Source organism: Caenorhabditis remanei, chromosome IV (assembly GCF_010183535.1).
Source record: "Caenorhabditis remanei strain PX506 chromosome IV, whole genome shotgun sequence".
NCBI lineage: Eukaryota > Metazoa > Nematoda > Chromadorea > Rhabditida > Rhabditidae > Caenorhabditis > Caenorhabditis remanei.
Genome location: NC_071331.1, coordinates 14,906,128 through 14,933,696, shown reverse-complemented (window position 1 = coordinate 14,933,696; position 27,569 = coordinate 14,906,128). Strand labels below are relative to the sequence as shown.

General features: G+C 36.0%; 5 protein-coding genes across 5 annotated transcripts; 4 read left to right on the top strand and 1 right to left on the bottom strand.

Annotated features, from left to right (window-relative positions):
- Window positions 1–503: 503 nt before the first annotated feature.
- On the top strand, window positions 504–1,152 carry GCK72_014182 (uncharacterized protein; the record flags this gene model as incomplete). Its single annotated transcript, XM_053730171.1, has 3 exons — window positions 504–561; window positions 772–869; window positions 925–1,152. 3 exons carry the CDS (start codon window positions 504–506, stop codon window positions 1,150–1,152), a joined length of 384 nt encoding a protein of 127 aa, XP_053584943.1.
- Window positions 1,153–1,533: 381 nt separating this feature from the next.
- Window positions 1,534–3,122, top strand: GCK72_014181 (uncharacterized protein; the record flags this gene model as incomplete). Its single annotated transcript, XM_003100753.2, has 7 exons — window positions 1,534–1,620; window positions 1,668–1,769; window positions 1,824–1,948; window positions 2,063–2,240; window positions 2,538–2,663; window positions 2,708–2,855; window positions 2,911–3,122. 7 exons carry the CDS (start codon window positions 1,534–1,536, stop codon window positions 3,120–3,122), a joined length of 978 nt encoding a protein of 325 aa, XP_003100801.2.
- Window positions 3,123–7,486: 4,364 nt separating this feature from the next.
- Window positions 7,487–11,499, top strand: GCK72_014180 (uncharacterized protein; the record flags this gene model as incomplete). Its single annotated transcript, XM_003100673.2, has 4 exons — window positions 7,487–7,701; window positions 9,890–9,973; window positions 11,085–11,406; window positions 11,464–11,499. 4 exons carry the CDS (start codon window positions 7,487–7,489, stop codon window positions 11,497–11,499), a joined length of 657 nt encoding a protein of 218 aa, XP_003100721.2.
- Window positions 11,496–17,601, bottom strand: GCK72_014179 (uncharacterized protein; the record flags this gene model as incomplete). Its single annotated transcript, XM_053730170.1, has 20 exons — window positions 11,496–11,927; window positions 11,975–12,239; window positions 12,984–13,090; window positions 13,524–13,630; window positions 13,844–13,974; window positions 14,735–14,810; window positions 14,863–14,990; window positions 15,039–15,166; window positions 15,211–15,362; window positions 15,416–15,622; window positions 15,666–16,001; window positions 16,046–16,252; window positions 16,302–16,408; window positions 16,457–16,575; window positions 16,623–16,759; window positions 16,804–16,947; window positions 16,997–17,089; window positions 17,152–17,252; window positions 17,305–17,444; window positions 17,488–17,601. The coding sequence occupies 20 exons, from the start codon at window positions 17,599–17,601 to the stop codon at window positions 11,496–11,498; spliced, it is 3,231 nt and encodes a 1,076-aa protein (XP_053584942.1).
- A 3,748-nt stretch (window positions 17,602–21,349) lies between these two features.
- On the top strand, window positions 21,350–24,404 carry GCK72_014178 (uncharacterized protein; the record flags this gene model as incomplete). Its single annotated transcript, XM_003107926.2, has 8 exons — window positions 21,350–21,538; window positions 22,165–22,263; window positions 22,610–22,692; window positions 22,922–23,076; window positions 23,124–23,254; window positions 23,304–23,472; window positions 23,844–23,920; window positions 24,318–24,404. The coding sequence occupies 8 exons, from the start codon at window positions 21,350–21,352 to the stop codon at window positions 24,402–24,404; spliced, it is 990 nt and encodes a 329-aa protein (XP_003107974.2).
- Window positions 24,405–27,569: the final 3,165 nt, after the last annotated feature.

The following is a 27,569-nucleotide window of genomic DNA, read 5'->3' as shown; positions in this document are numbered from 1 at the left end:
AGCAGGTTTGAGCACAGAAAGATATTTATTAGGTGACTGCACAGTCTGATGTTTCAAACAGGAAGAGCTACGATAGAACGGAAAGTAACCACTTTTGGGAGTTGAAAACTGTTGCTTGTTGAATCTCGGGCTATGAAAAGAATAGTTAACCGAAGTTGTTCAAGGTTCTGTTTTTTTTCAGAATCTTCTAATCAAATGGTTCTGGTAATAAATTCTGACATCATGCCATTCTTTGTCAAAATCCGAGTTTTGAAACTCCAGAAACCCAGATCTTTCCAGTTTCGTCTTGCCCTTCGACATCACCTCTTCATGCTTAAACCAGTGCTCTTCTGCCAACCACTTCACCCCCATTCTCCCCTATTCTTGTCTATTTTTCCTTATTGACATTTCAATATTTTGTCGGTTCTATTCATCTCATTTCCGTCTCCTGTATTTGATTCTTTCTTCTCAAACAAACATTGAATTCAGAGTCAGCTCATTCTCCATAACAGTCTCCATTCGTCATGCCATCAACAACTTCAGCTCTTCTCCTTTTCAGCCTTCTTTTCCTTGATTTGGCCGGTGCGTGTCATAGTTGTAAGTTCACAAATTGCCACCCGAATGTGTTCCGATTCATTTCACATTTTTATAGTTATTTTTGTCGCACAACACAGAAACAGTCATCCACTTCCATCTATTCGGTTCCTTGGCATTTGTGAACTTTTGTTGGTTATTTTGATCCAACTACTAACATCAATCAACTGAGATCTTGAATATAATAAACAGTTTCAGTTCTTCCACATGCTCAATATGTCGGAGCTCGAGCCTATTTATTGCAACAAAAAATGGAATGCAAAGGAGGAAAAGTATACGATATCGACAATGTACAAGTGAGTTCGATCTGAAAAATTGTGTCCAAATTCATTTAAAAAAATGAAATTGCAGGACATTGAACAATGCAAAGAAGCGTGTCGTCAGTTTGATTGTGACGGTGTGAACCTCTTCCAAGTCGGCGAATTTGCCTTCAAATGTGAGATTCTGAGCTATGTAACAAACTTGCAACCCGCAAGCGGAGCTGCCTGTTATTACGCTCAAGATGCTCTCAATGGAGGATTTAACGGAGGATTCAACGGAGGATTCGGATATCCAGGATTCGGAAAGAAAAGAAAGTAAACGATGCAGAGAAACAAACTCGATTGTACAATTTCATGTCAAAATAATGTATACATTCCGCAAAATAAATTAATAATCTTTACTTATTTCATATTTTTTCTCAAACAAAACTCTTTCAAAATCTTCAAAACCAAGCCAGAAACTTGATTTGTTTCATCCCTTCAGAAAGTCGTCTATTCATGAAAAACTCATAAAAGGTCTCTCCGTCTGTTTGAATACTTGTCGGTTGTCTCCATGACAACTACATCCGTCTGCCTCCGTCTATTTTCTTTTTCCAAATATTTATCGAGTGCCTTCTATTTCTTTTTCTGCCTCAAAATGTTCTTCATCGCCTTCCCGTTTACACTTTAATGCTATCTTCTTCTTCATTTTCATACTTATATGACACTCTCATATAATCGATATGAAACTATTCAAGTAGCCGGTCGAGGGGCTTTTGGAATCGTTGTTGTTGCGAGGGATAATGTTGTGAGTTTTCGATTCTGAATTGGTTTTCAAATAACTTTCGTTTTTAGAGTAAAAAACGAGTTGCCATAAAGCGAATTCTCGTTCCGAACGTATCAAAACTTCAATTAGTTCGTGAAATCAGTTCTCTTCGATGTCTTCATCATCGGAACGTGAGTGAAGACTGGAAAACAAAACTATATAATCTCAAATGGGAATATTTACAGATTCTCAAATATTTGGATTGTTTTGGGACTGCCGATATGATATCAATTGTAACTGAAGAAGTTCCCTATACGTTTGGAGACGTGATCAAAGATAAATCTCGTCCGAAAACTGAGGAATTGAATAGGTGGGATTCTGATAGAAATGAGAGAGATGAATTTGATGAATCTGGCCACAAAGGAAAAGGAATATATTTTATCAAAGATTAATAGAACTGAATTTTCCAAAGTTTGAATTTCAGATGGTATTACTCACAAATCCTTTCCGGAATCGCCTACATCCACTCGAAAGATATAATGCATAGAGATATAAAACCTGAAAATATTCTTGTCACATTGCGAAATATCATCAAGATAGCTGATTTCGGACAAGCTTGTTTCTACATGAAAGACCATCCAGATGAGGAATACGATGAGAATGTAAGTTCTTCAAACTTCCCAAAACATCAGAAATCCCTCTTCTTTTCTTTTTTAAAAATTAGTTTCCCATGATGATTCTCCGGAAGATGCACCTGTTTCCCAATCTTCATGTTATCTTCTATTATTTTTTCCTTCCACATCTGCCTTCTCTTTTTTCTTGCAATGAAATCAGTTTGAACAAGATTGATGGATGTGATTTAGAAGAGAAAGAGGGCACTCGGAGCACTGAGAATCTCTTGTTCTCCAGATTTATGGAGTCCCGTTGAAAAATCAAATGAAATGGAAAGAAGATTTCAGGTGGCAACCCGATGGTATCGTGCTCCGGAGTTACTTTTTGGATCAAGAAAATATGGACCGTCTGTTGATATATGGGCAATTGGATGCATATTAGCCGAATTAATCAGAGGAAAACCTATTTTTCCGGTAATAAACTAGCAGGAGGTATTCAAGAAATAAATCATTTTCAGGGAAGAAGTGAACTGGAACAAATCTCAGTGATATTCGGTGTTCTAGGCACTCCAAATGAAACAAATTGGCCAAAATGGAGAACTATGCCAGATGCAAATAAGTTACTTTTTGAACCGAAAGAACCGAGAAATAATTGGTCTGAAATCCGTAAGTTTTCATCTCAATTTTAATTAAAAACCATCCAGACAACTCAAATTTTCAGTCCGAAGCAAGGAAGTGTCACAGGAATTCGATAATTTTCTTCGTCTCCATCTTCAATTATGCTGTGATTTTCGTCCGGCTGCCAGTGTACTTTTGATGCATTCATGGGTCAAAAAAGGGGATTCTTTGGCTGAACCAGTTTATAGAATATCGAAAAGAAATGCAGAAAAGAATAGACGAGATGCGTTGCCTCCATTACATGTATTTTTATGAACGGGATCTTATAGTTTGATCATTTTATAGGTCTTTGAATAAAATATTTACTCTTAAAATGGAACAAACGTTATTATTTCGTAGATTTGCTCCGAAGTTACTGGAACACAATGCCAGAAATTCACAGAAATGATAAACCATGCATTTTTCAAAAAAGTAATTTAAATTTCTACGAAGCCGATTCCATTTCATATTTTTTAAATATCTAATTGTGACTCTCAAATAATCCAGTTTTTGAAGACAAAAAGCTCAAAAAAATGAAATATAGGAAATTCGTTTCGAATTCTTTTGCAGTCATTATAATAAATCTTGTTTGAAGAAGAATCCTTTCGAAATCCCGTTTTACTCATAATGCATGTTTTTTCGGCTCTTTTCACCGAAAAAGAGATCCTTTCGTTGCCACATATTTCATTTTTTTCGGTCGGGAAGGCCTTCTTCTTCTTCCTTTTCGTTTCGTTTCGTTTTGATTAATCATCGAATCTTTCATCTTCCATTTTCCCTTTTTTAGTTGTTTCGTTTTAAAAAGTATCCATTTTCTCTTGTTTTCTTGGTTTTTTCTTCAAAAATAAGAAAAGTTGGAGCTGATTTGTAGTTAAAAGATGAAAGAGAATAAAACGACATTTAGAATTAGTCATTTGGAAAATAACACAATATTTGAAAAGAAAAGATGATGATTACTCATAATTTCTGATCTCTTGTTAACGGGTACAAATCCACTTTTTCTCTTTTGTTTTGATATTTCAAAAAGTGGAAATAACTAGGTTCAAATCTCAAAACCAACATTTTCCCTAAATTTCAATCGTTTTTCTTTTTATTATTTTCTTTGTTTCTATCCTCTGATTCCTTCTCCTAACTCTTCTTTCTATATGCTAGTGTGGCGACTTTGAAAAAATTCTAAATTCGGTTACGTAGTACTAGTTGAGCAAAAAAGTAAAAAGAGTCAGAAAGCGAAAAACACTTGAGACATGTTTTACTTGATACGGAAACTTGAAATTTCCATCCGACTAGTTGACGGGGAAAAAGTAAAAAAGAAGGATTTGAGAGAGAAGAAGAAGAAGAGAGAGACAATTTCAGAAGTCAATTGAGTAGTTGGATGAGGAAGGGAGTCAACACAATAATATTACTGTATCGTTGGACTGATCAGGAAGAGTTTCAGTCTTTCTTTCGATACATCCAAATCGTGTTTTATAATATTCACCTCATTTTTCACCAGCAGAAATTGACGTCTTCAGAAATTACTGCTATTTTTTCATTTCAATCGGTATCCCTGTTCTGAAATTCATTTGGGTTGACTGTAGCTTCTCACAAAAGTTTTGTGATCTTCAGTCACCTCAACTTGTTTTTCATATTCCTCTTTCACTTCATAAATACTTGTTCATCATCATCTTGGCATTTTCTAATTGCCTTCGTCAACTCAACTTCTCTTTTCCTTCCGTAAGTTGTTTCGCTTCCGTTGCTCTCCTTTTTTGCTTCCCCGCCTCACTTACTTTCCTTTTTTGACGACAACGAAAAGACTCTCTTTTTTCAATTTCTCGCCCTCCTATTATAGATCTCAGTAAGGAAAAAGAAGAAGAAAAGAAGAAGAAACTTTTAAGGAAAAGAAAGAAAAACTAATTATAGAGTAGTCTTCGCCAAATAATTTATTGTTGTTGTTTTTAGCATATTGTTTATCGTACCACTGAGCCTCCTTTCTCTTGCTGAGAATGCTCTCTCGAGGTCTTCATTTCTGAAAAAAGGAAGGAGAAGACTCGTTTTTCAAAATACTGATGAGCTTTCGTTCCAAATATATTTTGTCTTTTGACCCACATTATTTTCTGAAAAACTACATTTATACACATAGGTTTGACCATCTCCTATCATGTTACAATGTCAGATTTCTCAAAATCTACGGATATCTTACGCAGTCATTCCTTTTTCAAATCCTAGTAGTAGAATAAATGCGGAAGTCTCAAATTATACAGACAAGATTTACAAAATACCATGTATAGGTTTTCAGGATTTAAATGACGGTATCAGCATCACTCGAATTCTATTCTTATTCTCAAAGAAAATCCGACACGAGATAGTCAATAGCGGAGATGATATTCAGAATCTCTAGAAGTGCTCCGCATGATCCGATTCCTGGTTTTTTACTCTTCTGATTTCAATCGAGTCATCCCGAACCTTGATTTATTCATCCTTCTCTCTTCCCTTTTCCCATTTCCCTTCCGAATTGTTTCCAATTGTTTCAAAATACTAAATCAAATGAATCCCTTCTCACAAATGGATTACTGTACTTCCTTCTCTTGTTTTCTTGTTGTTGTTGACTAGTTTTTCTCTTCCTGAAAACATGAATAAGTATCGCTTTTTCTTTTTTGAGTATCTACTTTTCTTCCCAAACTTTTTTATTTTTTCCTTCTCAAAATCTATACGAAACTACTAATTGAAAAATAGGAACGACGTGTGAGAAATTCTGAAATATTCCGAAATTCAGAAAAAAGAGTATGGGTTTTTGCAAAACATAACGATCATAACGACTACATACCTCAATTTTCACGGTTCAGGTATGGCAGTGGGTTTTTGGCGTTGTTGAAAAAATGTAGTTTTTTGTTTATAATTTTGAAAATGAAATTGAGATCAGGGTTCTGTATCAAAAGAAAAAGATCTTTTGATGTTCTTGAAGTTCACTTTTCGTTTTGTCGCAAGAAAAAAACAATTTCAATCGTACTTTCAAATAACTAAGATTTCATTTTGAAAATAATGGAAAATATATATAAAGGGTACCCAGAAAAGAGTAGAAGAAAAGTACTGATGATAGATGGATGTGGCCAGGGAAAGGGTTATTTTTCTTATTTACTCTTTTTAGCGATTGTAGGTTATTTTCTGATATAATCTCTGAGAATTAAATGAAAACGCATAGGAATTCAAGTAAAAATATTCAGAGATCGAATTAGAACTTTGCGAAGGTCTCGAAACTCAGACCATCATATCAGAAAAAATCTAATTATTCGAATCATAAAAACAATTGAAAACTTCTTTCCGGTCAGAATTAAAATTAAAATTTTAGAGAAATCATGTTTGTAAAAACATATCGGTGATACCACTTTTTAGATTTTAATAGAACACTTTCTGAATCCTATCTAAAGGTTTATAGCTGTTTGACGTGATGAAAAAATCTTGAAACTGCACTGATCCAACAATTTCTTCCGAGAGTTCAGAAAATTATTTGGAGAGAAGACAGAAAAGGGCTTATATGGGAAAGATGTTCCAAACATTCCGAAAGTGGAAATTGAATAGATTTATATATACATGCACTCTATTCTCTTCACTTCCTGCCGTTGGCAACACAGAGCAAATAGAAAAGAAAAATGGAAATGGCGACAAAATGAGAAGAAGAAGAGAATTGAATCGACGTGTCTGTTTCTCTTCTGATGATGATGATGTAGTCAATCTATCTTATTATGTCTGTCACACTCTTTTTCATTTTGTTCTGGTAGGAAATCCCAGGATTCTCGAGTTTCTCAATATTCGATTCTCAATCTTTATTCTTAAACAGAAACACCTAAAACTTATGAAAAATGACATCACTGTGGGCCCTTGAAAAAAGAGAAAAATGGGCGTGTCTTACGGTGTGGCTCCCGGGAGAAAAGGGCGGGGCTTAGGCCCTTCCGACTTTGTCCGTCAGAATCGATGAGTGAGTCTTTCGGACGAGGGGACCCGCCGCCTCAGATAGATCTAGAGATTCAGAAACGCAGAGTGACAGACGAAAACCCCACCCACCGAGTTTTTTCGCCCCGTTTTTTTCTTTTTTCTCGCCTTTGTTTTGTCTTTAGCATCTCTATTGTTATGTTTTATTCAGTGTTCATTCACCTTTTCCCTCTTTTCGTTTTATTCCTGTTCCAAAATGTTAAGAACCAACTGTTCTGAGCCATTCGTTTTATTTCGAAGACTGTTTTCTGGAATAACGTTTCTCGATTTCTCAAGATGTAGTCTGTCTACACAGATACATCAAAGACGTTGTTTATGAAGTACTTCATTTTTTCAATTCAGCTCTTCTAGACGTTCATAAAATGTTATGGACATGTGATTCTGACTCATAATATTCTCATTCTCTTTTTTGAATTGAAAAATTTCATTTTTCCGAGCATGAGAAATGTAGAAAAGGCTCTTGAGATTTTCAGAAACCTTTGATTTAGTTTTTCCATTTTTTTAGCGAAAGACTGTACTTTTTTTCCGGTTTTAGACCAGTTGTTTCAAAAAATTTTTTTTCTATTATCGTGGACATTTTTTTCTACAGTAACCTTCAACTTTTTCTTCTAGATCTATAAATGTTTAATTTCAGATCACGTCCCGCCCGTTTCTCACCTAGTTTGTCATGTCATAGAATGAGGCCTGGACGACAACGATGGCGGTATCAAATCCAGTTTCTTCTTCTAATTTTCTTTCTTCCGGATGCGGTGAATTCTGTAAAGTGTTACTGTACTGATGATCACTGTGTACCGTATGGATCATGTGATGGAACAGTTTGTCTGGTTGGAATACTCAGAGACAGTAATCAAGTGATACGAACATGTGGAACCAACACTTTGGGATGTCATAAGTGAGTTTTCATTCTTGATTTAAGAAAAAAAGTTTCACTTTCTGATCTACTTGTGATTGAAGCGGTTAAACTGAGCACACGACAATTAATTCAGTTTTTCCCACTCTCCGTCTGACTTTTTTGTTTAAAAATCAATGATACGTCTCCCTTTTTTCCAAAAATAATCCAAATAAATGAAGAGAGAAAAGAAAATATTAATTATTCAGAATCTTTCCTATTTTCTCAATAGAGAACCTTCTTGACTTTTTTTCTTTTTGGGTAAATGGGTCATGCGTTGGAAAAATAAATATGGGAATTGGGTGAATTTAATCAAAAATTGCCATAAAAGGTGATTAAAGGTGTTGACGGGATAACAAGCTTTAACCTACTAGAAACCAGCTCATTCCACATCTAATTCCCATTTGTTCGTAATGACGAATTCGCGGTCGTTAGCTCTTTCTCTCTCTCCCGACAACCGAAACGAACGACACCCCTGACGGTGATTGCATTATTTTGTGTGTGTGTGGACGGGGAACAAGAGAGTCTAAATGTGTTTGGCTATTATCTGGGTCGTGATTCCCACGAATACTAGGTGGAGACACCTGAGAAGAAGAAGAAGCAATGAAGCATTCGATTACCACCCAAACTGCTCTAAACTGCTCCCCCAGAAGCTGTGAGCCCATAACATTTTACGACGCATTTCGGAGGGCATGCATATCAGATTTGTGCTTTCCAATATTTTGTACTCTCTCTTTTCTAAACTTTTTTTGTAAACAGGGGGGTAAAAAGTGAACCTATTTTTTTGTTTCTCCGATAGATCTGGTGGCAAAAACGGAGAAAAAGTAGAAGGCCTTCTGCCGCCTCTTCTTATTCTTCTTCTTCTGCTCCTTTGCGTCGTCTCATATTACCCGAAACTCAACGTGATGCTCTTTGAGTCCCACACGCACATACACACAGAAGACGGGAAGAAGATGACTTGGAGCACACTGAGCCTAATGCATTTAGTATGCGATTCAGGAGGAAAGAAAGTAAGAAAGTCCGAGAGAAGTACTCGAAAAAACGGGAGAAAACTTGTGAATTTTTGATCAACAGTTGCCCAGATTGTGCTTGTGGCAACGTAGGGAATGACGCACGATTTTCGGAAAAAATCAGAATAAAACTAGTCGGAAACGTTGACGAGAATGGTGAAGATCTATACTCCGGGATGTGTAATGGGACATCTGAATGTATGAATCCGTTTGAATTTATAAGATTGATATCAAGACAATATCCATCACTCCATTGAAGGAGACTCTGGTCGTCTGACCGAAATCATTTCACATCGAAACTACCTAAATCCTAAATTTCCATGATCTGAAATATATTCAGTAGACCATAAAGATGTGATTTAGTGGTGTATTCAAGTGACTGGTTCCCCTCGACATATCCAAACAAATTCATCCATCACAAATGACAAATCCAGGCGCAATGATGTCCGTCGTGTCTTGTTCATCTGTCAGAAGGAATGAAGAGAGAACCCAAAAAAGAACACTGAGAAAAGAGTTTCTCTTTTTCCTTTCTTCTTCTCATATACCAACATGTATCATTTCACGCATCATTTGTCAGAGCCTACCACCACGTCGACAAGAATTGACTGACGGAGAGAAGGGACACTTCATCGAAAAGCATACAAGTTTTTGACTTGAGGGCTCTTCTCACACAAATATCTATATAGTGAGAGTATATGCACATATCCCATGTATATATTGAGAAGAAGCAGGAAAAATGGAACGACGGAGCACAGAGAGAGAGAGAGGACCTCTGCTTTGTTTTTGATGGTGCTATCCACAAAAAGAGAATGTATAAAATTTGAGAAAAATAACGAGTGGTTTCGTTCTTTTGTCTGAATAATAGGGATCATCATATACAATTTCAAATATTCATTTATTCAAAAAAGGGGTACTGTAGTTGTCAGTGACCTGTTTCTGGGGTTTGAAGTTTTCATAGGATAAGAAACAGAACTGTGAGTTATCAGTACAGAAACACGAAAAATCTAAAAAGCTAACTTTTGGAGCTAACAAATAAGTAACTCTAAAGGAAAAATAGGTTGAAAACTGGAAGCCGCACTGGTGAACATTTGAGAAAACGTAACCCAAATTCATACCTGAATGTTTATAAATATCATCACTGAAAGCTTCAAAAATTTCGAGTGAACTGTTCGATTTTGCAGGAACGAAGATGATAAATGGACGGATTTGTGTGCATGTGATCAACCGTTCTGCAACACATTCGCCTTTTTAAGAACTCATACAAGGTTGGTTTTTATTTTGAGATAAGGAATGACGTGGCATGCCTCTAACACATACTCACAGAGAGCACTAGCACTTGTTTCTGCACTGAGAATTGGATTATCACATCTTCTTCTTCTTTCTTTCTTTTTTCCTTCTTTTGATTCAATGTTGCCAAGAAGGAGGCTCGTTAGAAAACCGAGTCTTCTTTCAAAAGTGGCTGTCTCCTCCTCCTTCTTCTTCTTCTTACAAATTGAATGTAGAAGATGGAATAAGAAAAAAGAAGAAAGAAGAAGAAGATATTTCTGCTATGAAACATCAAAAAGGAGGATACTTTGACGAAGCCGCCCCGAGACGTGATGACGAGCAATTGTATTCTGGGAATAGTGCATAAAATGAGGATAGAATAGGAAACCAGGAAATTCGGAATACGGAGAAAAAGTTGCATTCAAAAGTGTACTTTTAGAGTTCTGATGGCCAACAAAGCAAGACAAATATAGATAGAAATAAGAGGAAAATGACTCAGCCGACAGTTTCAGCCTATACTGTACGCGGTCTCAATGCTCAAAACCTTGATACCCGATACGTACCAGTTTTAGATTAAAATTTAGAAAAAATCGGTATTCCCGGAATCAGAGATTGAAAATAGGTGAATGATAATACCTACGACTGTATTCCTTGCAGTCAAAAATAAGGTTTACGTACTTTTTATTTTTACAACATAGGATTGTTATTCTGGCACCTGCTTTCTAGAATTTTCTTTCTAGAATTTCCACGCTTCACACCCTGATTCGATTTGACACAAACTTAACTAGTCACTTTTTGCTATAATAGCATGACAATTAGGTCGCTTTCTCTCACAAATCTTCTTCAAATTCTAAATTACACCATCATTTTCTTGTCACTCCCGATTTCCGTTCCTTTTTCCGATTCTATTCGTTTAGAATAACATACCGATTTGTCCTTCACAAACACCATTAATTGCACGAATGAATTATTTTTGGATTGGCTCACATTTGCCTGATTTCAAAGCTTCTCAATAAACCACTTCTCTCAATTGAAAATACGAATCCCGGGTGTGTGAGGCGGCCGCGAATATTTTGATAATCCGCATGCATCTGGTTTGTGTGTCTTCAGAAGAACGTCTTCCGCTTCATCATCTTCTTCGTCTTCTTCTTCTTCTTCTTCTTCTTCTTCTTCTTCTTCTTCTTCTTCTGGTTATGCTCCGTCTTCTTCCTCATCTCATTTCGATTCCAGTCGTCAAGAGGATTCAATGTCACCTGCTGAGCCACCTGGACACCACGATGCTCCGTTGGTTTTTCATCGAATGGATCGACCCGACGATGGAATTCCACCGCCTCCACCTGGTTTAATGGAACGAGAAGGAACGACAAAGACATCATTACTCACTGTACTTTTGGTTCTTGTTCCTCTTACAGTCGGAGCAGCTACTGTTATGGTAAGTGTGAAAATTCAAAAGAAAACCATAGCTTTATTCCGATATATATAATTTCAGGTCGTTGCATTCAACTACTACTGTCATCTATGTTAACACAACATTGCAGTATGTCTGATTTGCGATTCAATTGGCCAAACACAAAATGATTCGGCGTCTTGTTTCACTTTTTCTGTCATTCCACCCTCAGTTTTTCTCAACCACAACGAGTACGCTCTTCCAACGAGATGATCTTCTTTAAGCAATATTAAACGTTCATCGGTCACTGATATCCTTCCAGATGTGAAGATTTCTGCTTCTGGAGTTCGAATTGGAGCCTCTTCTTCGTCAAAAACGGTGTAGAATGTTGAATTGGATGCATTGATGTGAAGTGTTCCACGTGTCGGACGCTCACATTCTCCAACCCAAGACTCGGAGAAACATTCAAATGAATGAGTGTAATCATCATCTCCGTCTTTGAATGTACATCTCCAGTTCAACACAAACATTGGATCAGAAGAAAATAGGAACCAATCTCCGTTCATCTGAAATTTCAATCTGTTGCTTCAACTTCTCACCCCATCTACCGTACCTGCTCGGTATCTGTCAATGCCTCATTCGGATATTTACATACTGGAGCAACTAATTGAGTACAATTTTGATTTTCTGGAATTGGAGTCGGAGCCAAACACGGAAGAACACCCGACATTTGAGCTTCTCGAAGAAGAAGATCGGATCGTACACCAGCTGGATGAATAACAGCAATAAGGCCATCATCAGAAGGAAGATATATCAGATTCCGGTTACGTTGAGAGAATCGAATTTGAGCAATTGGAGAAGAAAGGCATCCGGATGGTCTGAAGATGAAACTAGTTTTTATTTTGGTTTGTTTTTTTTTCTTTTCAGTTTACAAAAATGTTTATGTGCCTTCTCTCTTAATTTAAGTCTTAATGTTTCTCCTTGAGTAGAGAAGAAGGATACCACTTTTCTTGAACAACTAAATTTCAAAATAGTTTTTCTGAGAGTCCATCAAAAACGTCAAAAAGAAAATCGCATGTTGAGCCGCCACTTTTCACATTTTCCGATTCTCTCTCAATGTTTTTTTGCCATCTGCAACTAGAGGATGACGATTAAAAAATCATGGAGTTTCTCTTTAGTATTGCCCTGTCTCACTCTCTTCCAATGTGTCAGATCTGTTTCGAATTTCATAGAATTCATTTCTCGTTTTCTCTTATCTCTCCTCATTTTCCGTGTGCTCAGCGGTGCGCGTCCTCTATTCACTGACTTGTGAATAAATTTGCAGTTTTTGTGTGAGCTCTTTCCAAGTGCTCCGATGAGATGGGAGCAGTTGAAGGAGAAGAAACTTTTTGTGCTTCTCCGAACACACACAAAAAACTGAGAGTCTCCACGAAGAAAAGTAAAAAAAGGGGAGAAAAAGGGGAAGAGAGGGACCAAAAGAAGAACCTAATTTGCTCTTCAAAAAGGGCTCTCGAAAAATGAATTATGTGAAGGCAGAAGCAGATAGAGAAGGGCTTGCGTGCCTAAGAATCGCGTGTGGTCACAATGAAAAGAATGAAAAATGAGAGGGATTTAACACGTACTGCTCGGTGATTTTTTGGAAGTGTTGTCCATCGAATCGGAGGGCAAATGTAGGTGCACGACTGTTTGAACTTGCAACAACTTGGTAGAGAAGACGACCGTAGGATGCCTGAAAATGAGTTGAATTGAACGGAATAAGGAATTCGAACACGTAAGATCATATGGTTACTGTATTTTCTACTTCTAGGGTTAACTTGATTTCTAACTTCTATAGTCATTCGAAGAACCTGAAGTCTTCCTCCAGACGTTCGCGATTTGCATAAATGTTCAGAAAAGGTGCTCCTTTATATTTATATGCAAATTTCCGATCACAAAAAGTACACATTTCCTATTTTCATCTCCTTTTCTCTCTTCTCTTTTTCTCTTTTAAAGACAACTCCGTACTCAAGAGACTCGTCCCAAAATCGCAAACGGAACTCATATGTCAAAGTGAAGTTGACAACTAAATTATTTTTTGCGGTCTCCTCTCTTCTTCTCTTTTTTTCAGTTTTTTGGGGGGACCGGGACTTGCAGAACTTAAAGAGAGAAATACACTAACTAACCTCAATTTGTTGCAGATTCATTTCAATCCATTCTGCATTACTCGATACAATATCGATGGAACTACATGCGGGAGGTTTAAGACGACTGTGTTCAAAGATGCATTCGTCTGAAAAAGAAATCGGGTAATAGGATCTAAAATAGTTTAGAATTTATGTAAAAGTGCCTTCAAAATTGTGATATTCTTCTTTTGTTTCTTTCCCAATTCTTTCTTTTTCTCACTTTCATTCTTTCTTTTTGTTCAAGCCTATTTCTTCAATCGGTGCCTTTTCATGATATCATTTTTTCTTCTTTACAATGAATGATTTTTCTAAAAACTTACCATGAGCAGCAACATGATACAAAAGAAGTGGTTCCACGCATACAGACTTTGCAACTTTCTCGATTACAGTCAGCTCAGCGTGATCAATAGACTCGTGGCGGGAGATGACATAGATTGCTTTTTCATCACATCTGGAAAAACGGTTTACATCGAAAACTATTTGGGATACAGCAACTGCCAAAAGCTACTGGTTTTTGCAATCTTATCGAAGAAAACTGGTATTGAAAGGGTGTCGCAAGACTATGAATTACCAGAAAATCTCAATTTTTGTAGAAATTCTAGAATACCCCTGGAGTTTAATTCTGTGATTGATAATTTAAGCCCAAAATAGAACTATAACCCCAAAATCCCATTTTTCATTTCGACAAAGAATTTTGTTCAAGTGAAAGTCAATAAAATAAGTTGTGCTTTCCAATTTTAGCAAAGTTTTAGACAATTTGGTTACTGATCACACACTCTCAACCTTCTAACGTTGATATTTCTCTACTGAAAATTGCTGAAACGAATACTATTTTGGAAAAACTGCATGCCCATTTCAGCAAAAGTTTCAAATTGAATGGAATCATTTCTTGTGTCATTATCATAACAATTATGTCTCTTAAACCAACTCTCTGTAAGTTCCTCAACCATCTGGTTCGTCACCATTTAACTCAAGTGGCTGCTTGCACTTTGCTCATAAGTATAGCAATGAGCTCTATTTCTCTTTCGTCTTGCCATTTCTTCACACTTTCTTCCATTCTCTCACTTTCATTTCCCACCAACCACATTTCCGCCACACCGCCACTTCATATTATCCTAATTAGTATAATTAGTTTTGTTGTGCGCTCACTCGTGAGCTTTTTCTTCTTTTTAAAACTTTGTTTCTCGGGAAAGAGAGGGATCTTGATATACCTTCCATCGGCTTTGTTTCTCAAACATGAATAAATGACTCCAACATGTCGATTGTAGAATAAGAAACGAAATATCACTGAAACATGTTGTTTGAATCAAACGAACTGTCAATCAAAAGTGACACTCACTGAATGTTGAGTTCTTTGTTGTCGATTCGAAATGCAACTCGTACCAATAATCCAACTTTTCCTTATTTTCTCGCTCTCGAATTGTGAAAACTCGAGTGAAACATTCACGTGGCTCTCCTGGTAATGCACTAAACTTACACTTTGGATCTTTGGAAATTCAAATGAGAAATGCTTACGCTGATTGGAAAAGACGAAGTACTGCAGTTGAGTTGGTTACTGCAAATATTCTTCCGACCATTGCATACGTGTCCATACTCATTTCATCCATTCGAGACATTAAAAACCATGTTCCAGCACGTTCCAACTGAAGAACTTTAAGATGAAAAGTCTATTGAAAGTATAGTTTACCGAGTAAAAATCCGCCTTGACACCCCGAATCTCATTGTACAAACACTTTGGTTCCTGAACATTCGTCAAAATATCCAAGACGTGGTAATGAGTTAATGTGATCAGATCTCTGCGGAGAATCGTCGATGATGAGATTTCAGTTCCACATTGCGCTGAATCATTTTTATGTCACAATTCATAAATCACAAATCTAAAAATAACTCACAATGCAAATCAAACCATCTCAAATCTTTGCGATCAATACACACTTTGTCCAAATACGGAAGAATCATTGAAAGATCATTATGCGAGAAATGTCGAGAACGAATCATAAAAGTGACGTCATGTTGAGTACAAGTTCCATTCTCTGCACGACGGAAACACCAATAGAGAACTGCTCTCTGGTTATCCAGATATAGAATTTGAAATTTGACTGAAACAATTACTATCAGATAATATAGAGAGAGATGACATACATTTGATTGAACTTTTGTATCCAGGAACAAATGAATATGAATACTCAATGTGAACATGAAGTTCCCCGTTATCTGTCAATCGAACTGTTCCGTTTCCTGGTCCAATACATCGTCCATCACTTTCTTTTTGAGCATAATAAATCAATTCCAGATCAGAACTATTCTGTATTCTCTTCATATTTATAACTGTTGATTGTAGAAACATTTTAGGATCAGCATTCAAGTCAGCAGCAATATACCAGACACCTTGAAGCATTGACAAAGTAATTGGACTCCATCCATTTGGAGATTGACAGTGAAGAAGACTTGGTGTTGGCGACGGAATTATACATTCATCTGGAAATATTAATTGAGTTGAGAAAAAGGAAGATGCAGCATACGAAAAGTGTTGAGAAAGATCAAATCAGTTGGATCAATACAAACTTTCTGAAGTTCTCGATAAATCTCATTTATAGTCGGTTGATCCATATGATCTTCATCTGACCAAACATAAACTCTCACTGAATCACATGCTCCATCATCATCAACAAGTCCACAATGCATCGAAATATATTCGTCGCCATTTTCCCACAGAACGAATCCTGACCCTGAGAAAAATGTGTTTTTGGAATATTAACATCAGAAAACAAAACATACAATCAATTGGAACAGTGCTCCCATTAATTTTTAAAATTGAAGAGGAGATTTGAATTTGATTTGTGCTCAATGTTTGAGTCAAGTTTGTTTTGAAGCAAGTGTCTTGTCTGAAAATTAAATCTACAGTAATCCTAAAGAACTTTGGAAAAGCTGACCGAATCCATTCACATTCTGCAGTGGTTTCCGAGTTGTATCGACAACTGATATGAGCGATTTGTTCTCCTGATAAACTTGCGTCAATGTAGGCAACTACTGTAAGAACACGTGGTTCCTTCTGAAAAGGAATATGTTGAAGGACATGGAAACTGAGTATAAACATACGAAGAAAATGGAGATGTTATTGTTAGCAGGTCGAATATTTTCAACTCGGCACTCGACATCAACGAATTCATTGTCTTCATCTATTTTGGCATGTCTCAACTTCTGATCTTCATCTACCATTTCGTCTCCACACTCGGCTTAAATTCATTTCTTTATAAAGATAACTCAGATATCCTATTACTATAAGTGTCCAATGCTGTGAAATGTAGAATATCAATACATGCTTCATCTTCGATTACTTGAGCAGATTTATAGAGTTGCAGAGTCTGCGGATGACGGGAGTTACTCATAATCAATACGAGTTCGTCGCCAATTTTGCAGCCGCCTGAAACGGGGAGAATTGAATGTTTACATTCTTTGTTTTCAACAGTAACCATTATCATTTCCATCGAGGCATCCGTACAAAACCATATTCATTTCTTCATTTTGTTCTCCAGAATATCCGTGATAAATCGGGCGAAAAAAAACTAGAATTTTCGAGATATTGGAATCGAGCAAAGTCCATATTCTGTAAATATAAATAACTCACTCTTTTCAACATAATTAGTGCCAGCTTCTTGTTTCACTTCCAGCATATATCCTCCCTTATGTTTTGTCATATTTCCTGTTAACGATTTACATTTTTGCTCTCTAAAAATTGGAATTCGTCATTTTGAAATTGATCAAGAAAAGAAACACTTACACAGTATGATATTCAGAGAATGATAATGAAGTATTATCAGAATTTAATATCAAACTGATCATACTAGAATTGATATTCTTTGGAAGGAAATATCGAGAATTTGATGGTTTTCGAGCAATGACAAACCACGATCCATTATACTGAAATCAAGAGAGATTTCATATTTAAATGATTGTTTCAGACCTGTGCAGGTTGCAAATCCAACAATGGAATTTTCGGGTAACAGAAAGAGAAAACGACTTCGGGAGTGATCAGAATAAGAAGAAATAATGAGAGAATGTGGGAGAAAGATATCATTTTTGTGGGAACCAGAGCAGAGGGAAAATAAGTTTATTGATAGTGAATCGATCGACAGCTGACCGGTGACAAAAAGATGAATGGATCTGGAGGAGCACGTGAGAAGAAGATATCAATAGGTTAGACGGCGGAAAAAGTTAGAGATTTTTTGGATGATCAGGAAGCGGATTGAAATCTTGAACTCGGTTCAGTGAGCAGCTGTTCTCAAATTATTGAATTGTTATTTTCAGGTTGGAAAACTTATTATCGTTGACTGTGAAGTCTTAAAAAATAAAATATTAACAAGTGAAACATTATCTTTATACTCATGGGCTCGTCGTTGACAAGATTGATCAAAATGAGTCTCCAAACACTGAAGTTATTCCCAAGTTTTAAAGTCGGCGTTTTCTGGTTTTTGTATGAAGATATGTGGTGGAACATGAAGTTCCTAGCGATGAACACTTGGTGTTTTGTAATCAAAAACTCTCTGAAATTTGTGAGGATCGCGCCTCCACCTGAAGGAATTTGCAAGCATTTGCATTCTGGATATGTTGAAGTTCAGAATGATGAATTCTGAAAAGTATGATGTGATATCCAATGTGGTCCTAACGAATTCTTGTAAAGTTCAACTCTTGTCCAAACAAAATGAAATATTTGTCATTGCATAGATCATCACCAAAGAAGAAAAAAAAGAGTGACGAAACAGTTGGAAAAAAGGAATTATCTCACTACAACCACCCACATGAAAACTTATGAACAGTTTTAAATATAAATATGAATGAGTTAGTTTTTTGATAGTTCAACAATTGAAACACACTCGAACACATTTAGTGTACTACTGATCATCCTACAGAATATACTATATTTCGATCGGGGAACTATTCAGTTATTCTTTCCGATTTCTTATTATCTTCATGTAGCATTATTTGATCTTTTGGTGGAAGATATTCTGGTATTCTAGGTTGGGATGATATCTGTACTGCGGTTAAAAAGTTTATATAAATTATTCTCATCTGAGAAACGACTGAACTGTTCAAATCAGATCATCACTAAAATGTTCCTTCCAGGAAGTATCAAAATGATGAGAATTCACTTTTGGTCAAGGTTACTTTCTTCCTTTCTCATCGGTCTGCAAGTTTTCAAAAACCTTTTTTTTACATTTTGAATTGATCTTCCAAACTGTCTGTCTATTGTGATTGACAACAAAAGAGAAATAATTTCTTGAACTTTGAATCGTGTTGCTTTTCTTCTAGTTCCCCATCTCATCTCTTCTTTTAAATTCTTGCTCAACCGTAGTTTCAACTGACAGGAAACGTGTTGGAGGTCTAACAAAACACAAATATAAATAGAATATTCTCAGACAAAAGTCCAAAAGAGTCCCGTTTTTTCATTACTTTATCTTCTTGAATTTCTGCTCAAGACACCATCAAACTCTACGATTCCCCGTTTCCTTCTCTTTCCCTATTTTTGTGTGTTTTGGTGTGTGTGCAATTTATTTATAAATCAAGCACATATTTCTTCTTATGTTTCAGACTACTCTCTTTTTCTTCATTATCTTCTTGTTTACGCATACTTTTCATCCGGCATTGACAGCTTCTTCTGGAAAAAAAGGACGAATTTCCGGTCGATGATCAGATTCTGGATTTAGAAAATTGGAAAAAATGATCAAGAGTTTTGAGAAAAAACTATGATGATGATATGATATGATTCGGATTTTTTTAAAGCAAAAGAAAAAAGTATAATTGGAGGGAAAAGGGGCGGAGCCAGATGATGTGAGAAAAACTTTTGAAACGACCAGAATGATGTGGCAATTTGAGAAAACAGAAACGAAATAACTACTAATTATTTGCAAGTTTGACACTATAAAACATCAGAAAAAAGTGAAGACAAGGAAGCAGGTTCTCTGCATTTTTTGTTTTTTCAACGATTTTTGTGGATTTTTATCTTTGAAAAATCTGAGATGAACAACATCTGAAACGCTGAAGCGAAACTTCAATGCCTCAGAATCTCTGTTCATTTTCTGGATCTGAGAGTATCTTTCGACTGTTGAGACTTTCTTAGGATCCATCAAAGATACTGTAACTTTAACATCTCAAATAGGGAATTGATTTTTGGTTTCTGGAGCGAAGAAATATTCATGAATTCGTTTAAACGATTTTTTGTTCGAAAACAAACAAGAATTATCGCAATATTCGATTCGATCTCCTTCCTTCTTCCTGATGGAAACTGATCAGTTTCTCGAATTTCCATGAATTTTCTAATGTTTTCTCAATCTTTAGGAACGATCTCACATCTTTTGGCGCAATCTACATTCACTTAGTTTCACTATTCCGTTTCAATATTAGTGGGTTTTTTGATCTCCAAAATATGTTGGAAACTCCGTAATCTCGAAGAATGAAACAACGAGTATTCTAGAATCATACTCCACCTATGCGGCAGATCTTACGGAATCGAAATGCGAAATGTCGTAGTTTTGATCGAAATCTTCTATACAAATCGGCGTCGGGATTCGTTCATTTTTAGTTCTAAAGAACTCATTATTCCATGGATTCGATGTTTTCTCGCTCTGAACCTCGTGAACTCCATAAATGTCCAATTATTTCAATTCTAACAAAACTTTTTTGCATCAAATTCACCTGCAATCACTTTGATTTTTTTGACAATCTTTGAAAGAAGGTTGCTGCAAACATGACAGGAGTTTCTTCTTTTGAAAGTGTATCAGTTGAATTCATCATGAGAGAGTTGAGTCAGGGGGAAAAGTGAATGTGACTACCGTAATCCTCAATCTTCTTCTTCTCCAGACTTCAAGTAATTATGAATTTATTTATATCTTTCTAGAGAAAAATTTCAAAATTCAAACTCTCAATTATCGAATGGATACTGTCATTTTCTATTTTGACATTCAACATTTTAATTTTCAAAGATTCGGAAAATTTCAAAAAGATTATCGGAATCAAACTCTAATGTTGAGAATAATATAGAAACAACAATTTATTTATCTAAACTGATCAAACTTCGGGTGCATCCCACGCACAATTTTGTCAATATGATCTCGATGAAACGTCTTTTTTCACGGAAGGAACTAAAGGAATTAGTACTTTTCTTCCAAAAAAAGCATTGAAAATGAGTGCATCCGAATGAAATCGAAACCAAACTTCCGGCAGGTGCTCTGTCTCCAGACCCCCACAAAAAATGTCGACGTCATTTTCAGAAAAATGAAAAAAGAGATAAGAGAAATGGGGTGGAGGAGGTTCTAATTCAAGGTGAAAACTCCTTCAAACTCATTTTCTTCACTGTTTGCTCCTTTGTCCTCTCATCATCATCATCACTTTTCGCGGTTTCAACTCCTTCGTATTTGTTTGTCTTTTCTTCTTTCTTACCAATGATTTTTTGTCTCGAAACTGGGTGCTACTGATAACATCATTAGATACCACCAGTTCATCAAAATAGACAAAAAAGAGATTTCATATGTTCCTCTTCCATCAATGATCTAAATTTTTTGTTATTTGGACTCGAATATCTGAAAATGTCACCTAGTCTATGTCATCTGAAGACCACCACGAAGACGGCACGTCGTCAGTGGGAAAAAGGAAGTTTGACGTCAGCTATTCTACTTTTTTAGCTTCTCCCTTTTCCTTTTGTTGCTCTCTCACTCTCCTTAAAAAGAGGGCGGAGCCTATCCTACGGTACTTACTTCTAAAACTACTATTACTTTGGAAGACTATAAAAAGGTTGAAAAGAGAATGTAACACGACACTTTGTTTCAGAGATGCTCTTCTCTTCGTCGATATTACTGTTGATATCGACAGTTCTCTGTCAAGATATTCCACAATACGGGCCAATTAGTGCTAATTTTGACTCATGGCTTGATAGGAATGGATACGGAAAGTACGATTTCTCGAGATTGGATCTAGGAGCTGCTGGAAGTTTTGGAGGAATGTCAAGTGAGATGCAATACGTAAGTTACTTTTCAAAATGACTGTACAGAGTGGGGTTTCTTTTCTCAAATAGTGAAAGCTCTTTAGGTAAAATTCCACTAAGTGTGTAGTCTTCAAGTTCGGGTTCGTGAGCCTGATAAGAACACATTTTTTGTAGTGTAGGCTCCAAGAAACACAAAAGAAAACTCAACATAAAGTTAAGAAATTCTGAAATCTCATGTTCTTGTCAATTCCTAAATTTCGATGGCTGTGGAAGACATGTCTGTTAGATTCCGTTCAAAAACGAGCGATATGATTCACGATTTGCATAAGGAACAATTTTGAAAATATAACTTTGAGTCACATTTCGAAAATTACAAGTTCCAAACGATTCCCATTTCGAAACATTTGAACTTTCTTCTTGATGTTTCATGATTATAAGTTCCTGTTCCGAGAGTACTGTACTCTTTACATAATCTTAATGCAAAAATTGATGTCTGAAACAGTTTTTGTTTCAGTCTAACAGTTCTTTGTAGTTATTTCTGAAACTAAATTCTACGTTCGTTATCATTTCGAGCAATGAGTGTTGCTTCTTAAAACTTCCAAGAGAGTTTAGACATTTTAAGTATTCTGTATTCTGTATTCTGTTTACTCATATGATTTATAGTTTGACACTTCAAAAGACCCGGTAATCTTCTTCCATGGAAATTCGGACGCCGCCCTCACTGCGAACAACTTTTCGACCGGATGGACTACGACTGTTCAGGTACATTTACGCAAAATTTGATGAGTTCAGCAAACGGAAGAGAATTTGTTGTGTTCTGCATAGAGAAACTTAGATACTACGGTAATGATCAGAGTTCTGAGCAAGAGAATGTTTCTTTATGTGCTCGTAAACATGTTCAAAAAATCAAATCAAAGAATCAACGAGAAAAAAAGTTTAATTTGAAACCTGATAAGGGTTTTCTGATTTTTATCATTAAGACTAATTTTTATCAGATAAAAAGTTGAACACTAGAAGGATAGAATATAACTTTTAATTCGAGAAACATGATTCTAAAGTTCACATATTAATTTGTGTACTGCAAATGCAACATCAATCTTATTTTCAGTATTTCCTGAATCAAGGATACACTCTCGGTCATCTCTACGGAACATCCTGGGGAGATACCAACACAACTGCAGCTGTCGAACGGTTCGTTTCTCCACTTCCTTATTTCTTTGGACCGCAACATGTTTGATTTTCCAACTGATGTTGATATTTATTATCAGTTCTTTTACATGTTTCTAGTACTGATAACACCACTGTATACGTAACTAAAGTGTCAAAAGTCGTGGCTAGAAGATGCCTGGAATTCTAGGAATTCCATCTGGAACTTTTCTGGAATTGATTGATATTGATAGTAGGAAGGAACTCTTTTCAGGGACCACGACTGTGTGACTGTGTTTAGATTGAGAAAGTTCGTCGAGGCAGTCATGGACTACACTGGAGCCAAGCAAATTAATATTATCTCGCATTCAATGGGAGTTACTCTCGCAAGAAAAGTGATTCTCGGAGGATACATTAATGCTGATGACGGTAAGGGAAAGACATCAGAATATGACATTTAAATGAATTGATTTCAGGATCATGCAACATCGGAAAACCATTGGGAACGAAAGTCCGTGCTATTTTGGGAATTGCTGGTGCCAACTTCGGATTGTGTGCATGTGTTGGACACTGGCTTGGAGTCACTTGGCCAACTTGCAATGATGATGTAAGAGAAGAATTCGACATGATTGAATCTATCATTTGATCATTTTCAGAATGGATTGTGGCCAGGAGAGACATGTTATCCAAATCGAATGGACGGTATGTGTGCTCAGTCTCCACTTCCATCCCCATGCAATGGATTGACATATTCCAAGTTCCTGATGGATATCAACAACTCTCGATTCAAACCAGCTCAGCACATTTTCAGCATGTGGAGTATGGGTGAGTATCATCATATCATTACATTTTATTACTTTGTGACTGAATTGAAAAAGTCATTAAAAGGGTCAAAGATGGGAGCAATCAGTTTGATTGAAATTAGGGAAAAAAATGGAATTTAAAACGAGCACGCAATTAATTTTTAGAAGACGAACTGATTGATCTGCGAAGAATGACACGTAAGTTTGGTATGTATATTGTGGTTTCACATGGTGTTTGACACTTGCACGAATACGTTTTTATGGGAAAACGGAAGTTGGAGAAGGGAAAATAATCACACGTTTTTTTGTCTTTTTGTTCTTTTTTGTTCCACTAGCACGACTGACATTTGATCTATTTTGAGACGAGGATTACGGTAGTTTTCTATTTTGCAGGCGACGATTTGCTTGGTGATGGAAATATGGTGTGGGGACGTCCAACAAGTGAGATTCCATTGTCAGATGGAAACAAAGTAAGTCTGATGGAATTGATGAAATGAATCAGATGAGAAGAGCAACAGATATTGCTCACGGAATGGAATAGTTTGATTAGTGGTTAACGTAAAAAGCAATTCATAGAATACTCCTATCTTTTCTTCTGAAACAATATTTCTGACAGCGGTATCCAAAGTATAACTACAGTGATCCGACATTCATGTAAAAAAAATTTAGAGATGTGCAAATTGATGTAATATCTCACCGATCAAATTGTTCGTATCTGTAATTTCTTAATCCTCATAATAATACATAACGGATCAGATTAGATTAATCTCTACATCGCGCACTTAAAATCATCTAACAGAATAAAAATTAGACCAGATCAACCGAAGCCATTCAATCTTGATCAAAAACCTCCGTAATTATTTTCAGATCTACAAGAACTACACTCACATGGAGACCAAATTGAACACGGCTGCCGATCAATTCCACATCATCACTCAATTGAGTATCCCTTGATAACTCCCTTCAAATCTATTCACCTATTTATTTTGTTTCTTCTTGTCTTTTTTCATCCAAAAACTATTTGAATGCTCTCTCTTTCTCCTCCCCAGTCTCTCGATCCCCGTAGATTTCCTTTCTGTTTTACCGGAAAACTGTGATGCAATAATGATCTCGAACTATTTGAAAATGTAAAATATACATGAATGTTGATAAAGTTTGCAATTATTTTTAAACCATTTGTTTTATTTTGTAAGTAATTTGGCCATGGAGCTGTCAGAACTAAAAGTAGAATTATGAAAGGAGACTGGAATTATTTGAAAGTACTGAATACAACAATGACCGAAAATAACTTGAGACTAGCTGGAAATCATATTCCAGTTACTGTAAAAGTTTATACTGTCTAGCTTCGATCCGCATCAAACTTTATTCTCCACAAAGAAAAAAGTGAATATTTATAAATTCATGTTTTCGAACACAATTTACTTTTATCTGGGTCAATTTTCTCGTGGGAAGAAGAAAAAGATTTCAGCCAGTAAATTCATCAAACGGTATTTTACGTCTGTCAATTTTCATCAAGTCTCTTCAATCTTTTTCATTTATTTTTCCACTTTTCAACATTAAAAAGAGAAGAAAGAACAGTCTGATTCGATTCAGCAGATAGTTTTCTTGTAATTTGATAAGTCGTGAAACGGAAGAAATAGTTCTTCCTTTTTCCGACTTCCCTCCAGTCTTCCTTCTCAAAAAAAAAATTAAATTGAACATGTTTTTTCTCATTAGTCTGTCCTTGATCCGAAGGATTCCCTTGACATTTTACGTAATTTCTAGTGTCCTCTGTGTTTTGCTCTTTTTCTTTCTTCCGTTCGTTTTTCTCCTTCTAATGATGTGCCACTCTTCTCATCAAAGATTTTGATCTCAAGGACGTCATACTCTTTTTCGTTTTTTTCCGTCATGTAGTGCGAAGGATAAACACAAAGGTTGAGACGGAAAAATAAATGTGCTCTTCTTTTCTCCGGCGGCAAAAACAAGCATCATTTTGTTGAGAGGGAGGAGATATCAAAAAAAGAATCTCTCTGGCCGAATGCTTTTTATTTTACGATACGGAACATTGAAGTGTTCAAACGAAAGGATTACGAGTTTATTGTCTGATTACTTTTATCGGATTTCTCTTTTTCATTGATCCAAAGCTCGGAAATCAGTGGATATATTTGTTCACTTTTGTTAACTGCTATTTTTGTCCTATTTTCTAACAAACTCTATGATTCTATGAAAAATGGTACTCCGAAAGCAGAGTTTTGAAAACTGAAACCAATCCTAATTATTATTATTCACATCGAGCTGATAATTGAGTCATTTATTGGTGTTCGCCGACTTTTGGAAGTTTTAGTTACTCAACTACGAATTGTTTTCATTTCTTATAATAAGGTTCATCTCTGTTACGGTGGAGAAATCAGCTAATTTAACTTTTACTGTTTTCCCTTTTCATTCATCCCACGTTATTTGAGATTATCGAATTTATACTACATCTGATCCCAAGTATAAATAGAACATATTTATTGGAATATTCCAATTTCCGATGTCATCAGAATCTCTTCTAGACACCCACAACTTCCTTCTCAAAGTGTCAAGTTTCAATTCTAACCCGTCAAAAGAACGGAGGCTTGAGATTTCTATTTTCTCGTTCGATTTCTCTTATTTTCCTAGACAAGAACTCATTAAAGATGTATCAGATGTGCCAGGTACTTCTCAAATTTGCAAAAACCATTTCTCTTCTATTCTTGAATAAAAAACAACATTCTTCTCATCTTTACATATTTTGAAGTGTCCATTTGGTCAACACGTTTACGGCTTCAAACGAAAATATTGTGGTGGATTGACACTTTACGAGAAAACGTGTTCATTGTTTATGCGGATCCTTGAGCCAAAATAAATGTGTTCGTTATGAGTTCTCGAGTAGATGAGAGGACATCCGGCATCATTTAATTAAGAAAATAGAAAGGATTTTATTGGAATTCATTCCTCTTTTCCAAGAAATGGGTTATTCAGAATCGTTTTCTGAAGAATCCATTCATTTTGTTTATGACGAATTCTTGTTCTTTCTTCTTTTTTGAAATGTTTCGCATAAACATTCAAAGAAAATTCCCTTCTGCAAAAACTTATTGAAATTCGAAATCGCTTATTTTTTCGTCGAACAACTCATTCTTTGTTCTTTTTTTGGCGGCTTACTCACGGACTTCCATCAATTATTTATTCCTTTTTGATCGCTGTTCCACTTTTATAAACCAGTGCAACATGAATTCGAGTGAGTTCATGAACTGGGATAAGCCAATTTCCTCCTCTTTTCATTGAGCCTTTTTCAAGCTTACAGCATATGCGAGTGTCTTCTTTTCTCTTCATTTTCTCAACATGTCTGCGTTTCTAAACATCAACTTACCCGCATCATTGAATTCAGCTTCTTCTTTTTTCTCTTCTTCAGCTCATTATCGATTTTATTTTGTGTGAGTGTGTGCGTCGAGAAGAAGCTCACCGCTTCTCTTTTTTGCTCGTCGTCGATCTCGCTTCCTCATTTTTGTTTTTGCCAAACACCTCATCTCCATTTTCTGTTTGAGCTCTTCGTCTTTTTGTTTTCAAATAAAAACCTCGTTTTCCTTTTTCTGAGTTATCGTTTTCTTTGGATTCGTCTGAAAGAGGATCCGTCTAGATGCAATAGTCGAAAGTAGTGGCCCACCTAGAAATTAAATGATGTCATTTACTATAAATGACGCCACAAAACCACAATTAATCTTTGTACCTTTGGATCCATTCGAAAGAAATTAGTTCCGGGTTTTCAGATTTTGCAGAATCATAACAATGAGTTTGAACTCAAAACACAATGTGAAATGGATTAGGCTCTGGAAAAGAATTGTCACATTTTCCGACCGCGATTAGTCGGAAGAATAAAAACACGGATACAATTTAGAACCTTATTTAGATATCAGCTTAATGTAATGTACATTTTGTTGCATTTCAAGTTATAAACAATTAATTGGTGTGATATGGGTTAATAATAACAACAACTGTTGTCTACATTTAAGTTGGGAGTTTCAATTAAAAAGTTTATGATTGAAAATTGGGGTCTTCATGCTTTTCTTTTTTACTGTAACAAAGATATAATTTTCAGACTTGAAACTTCTTTTTGTATTA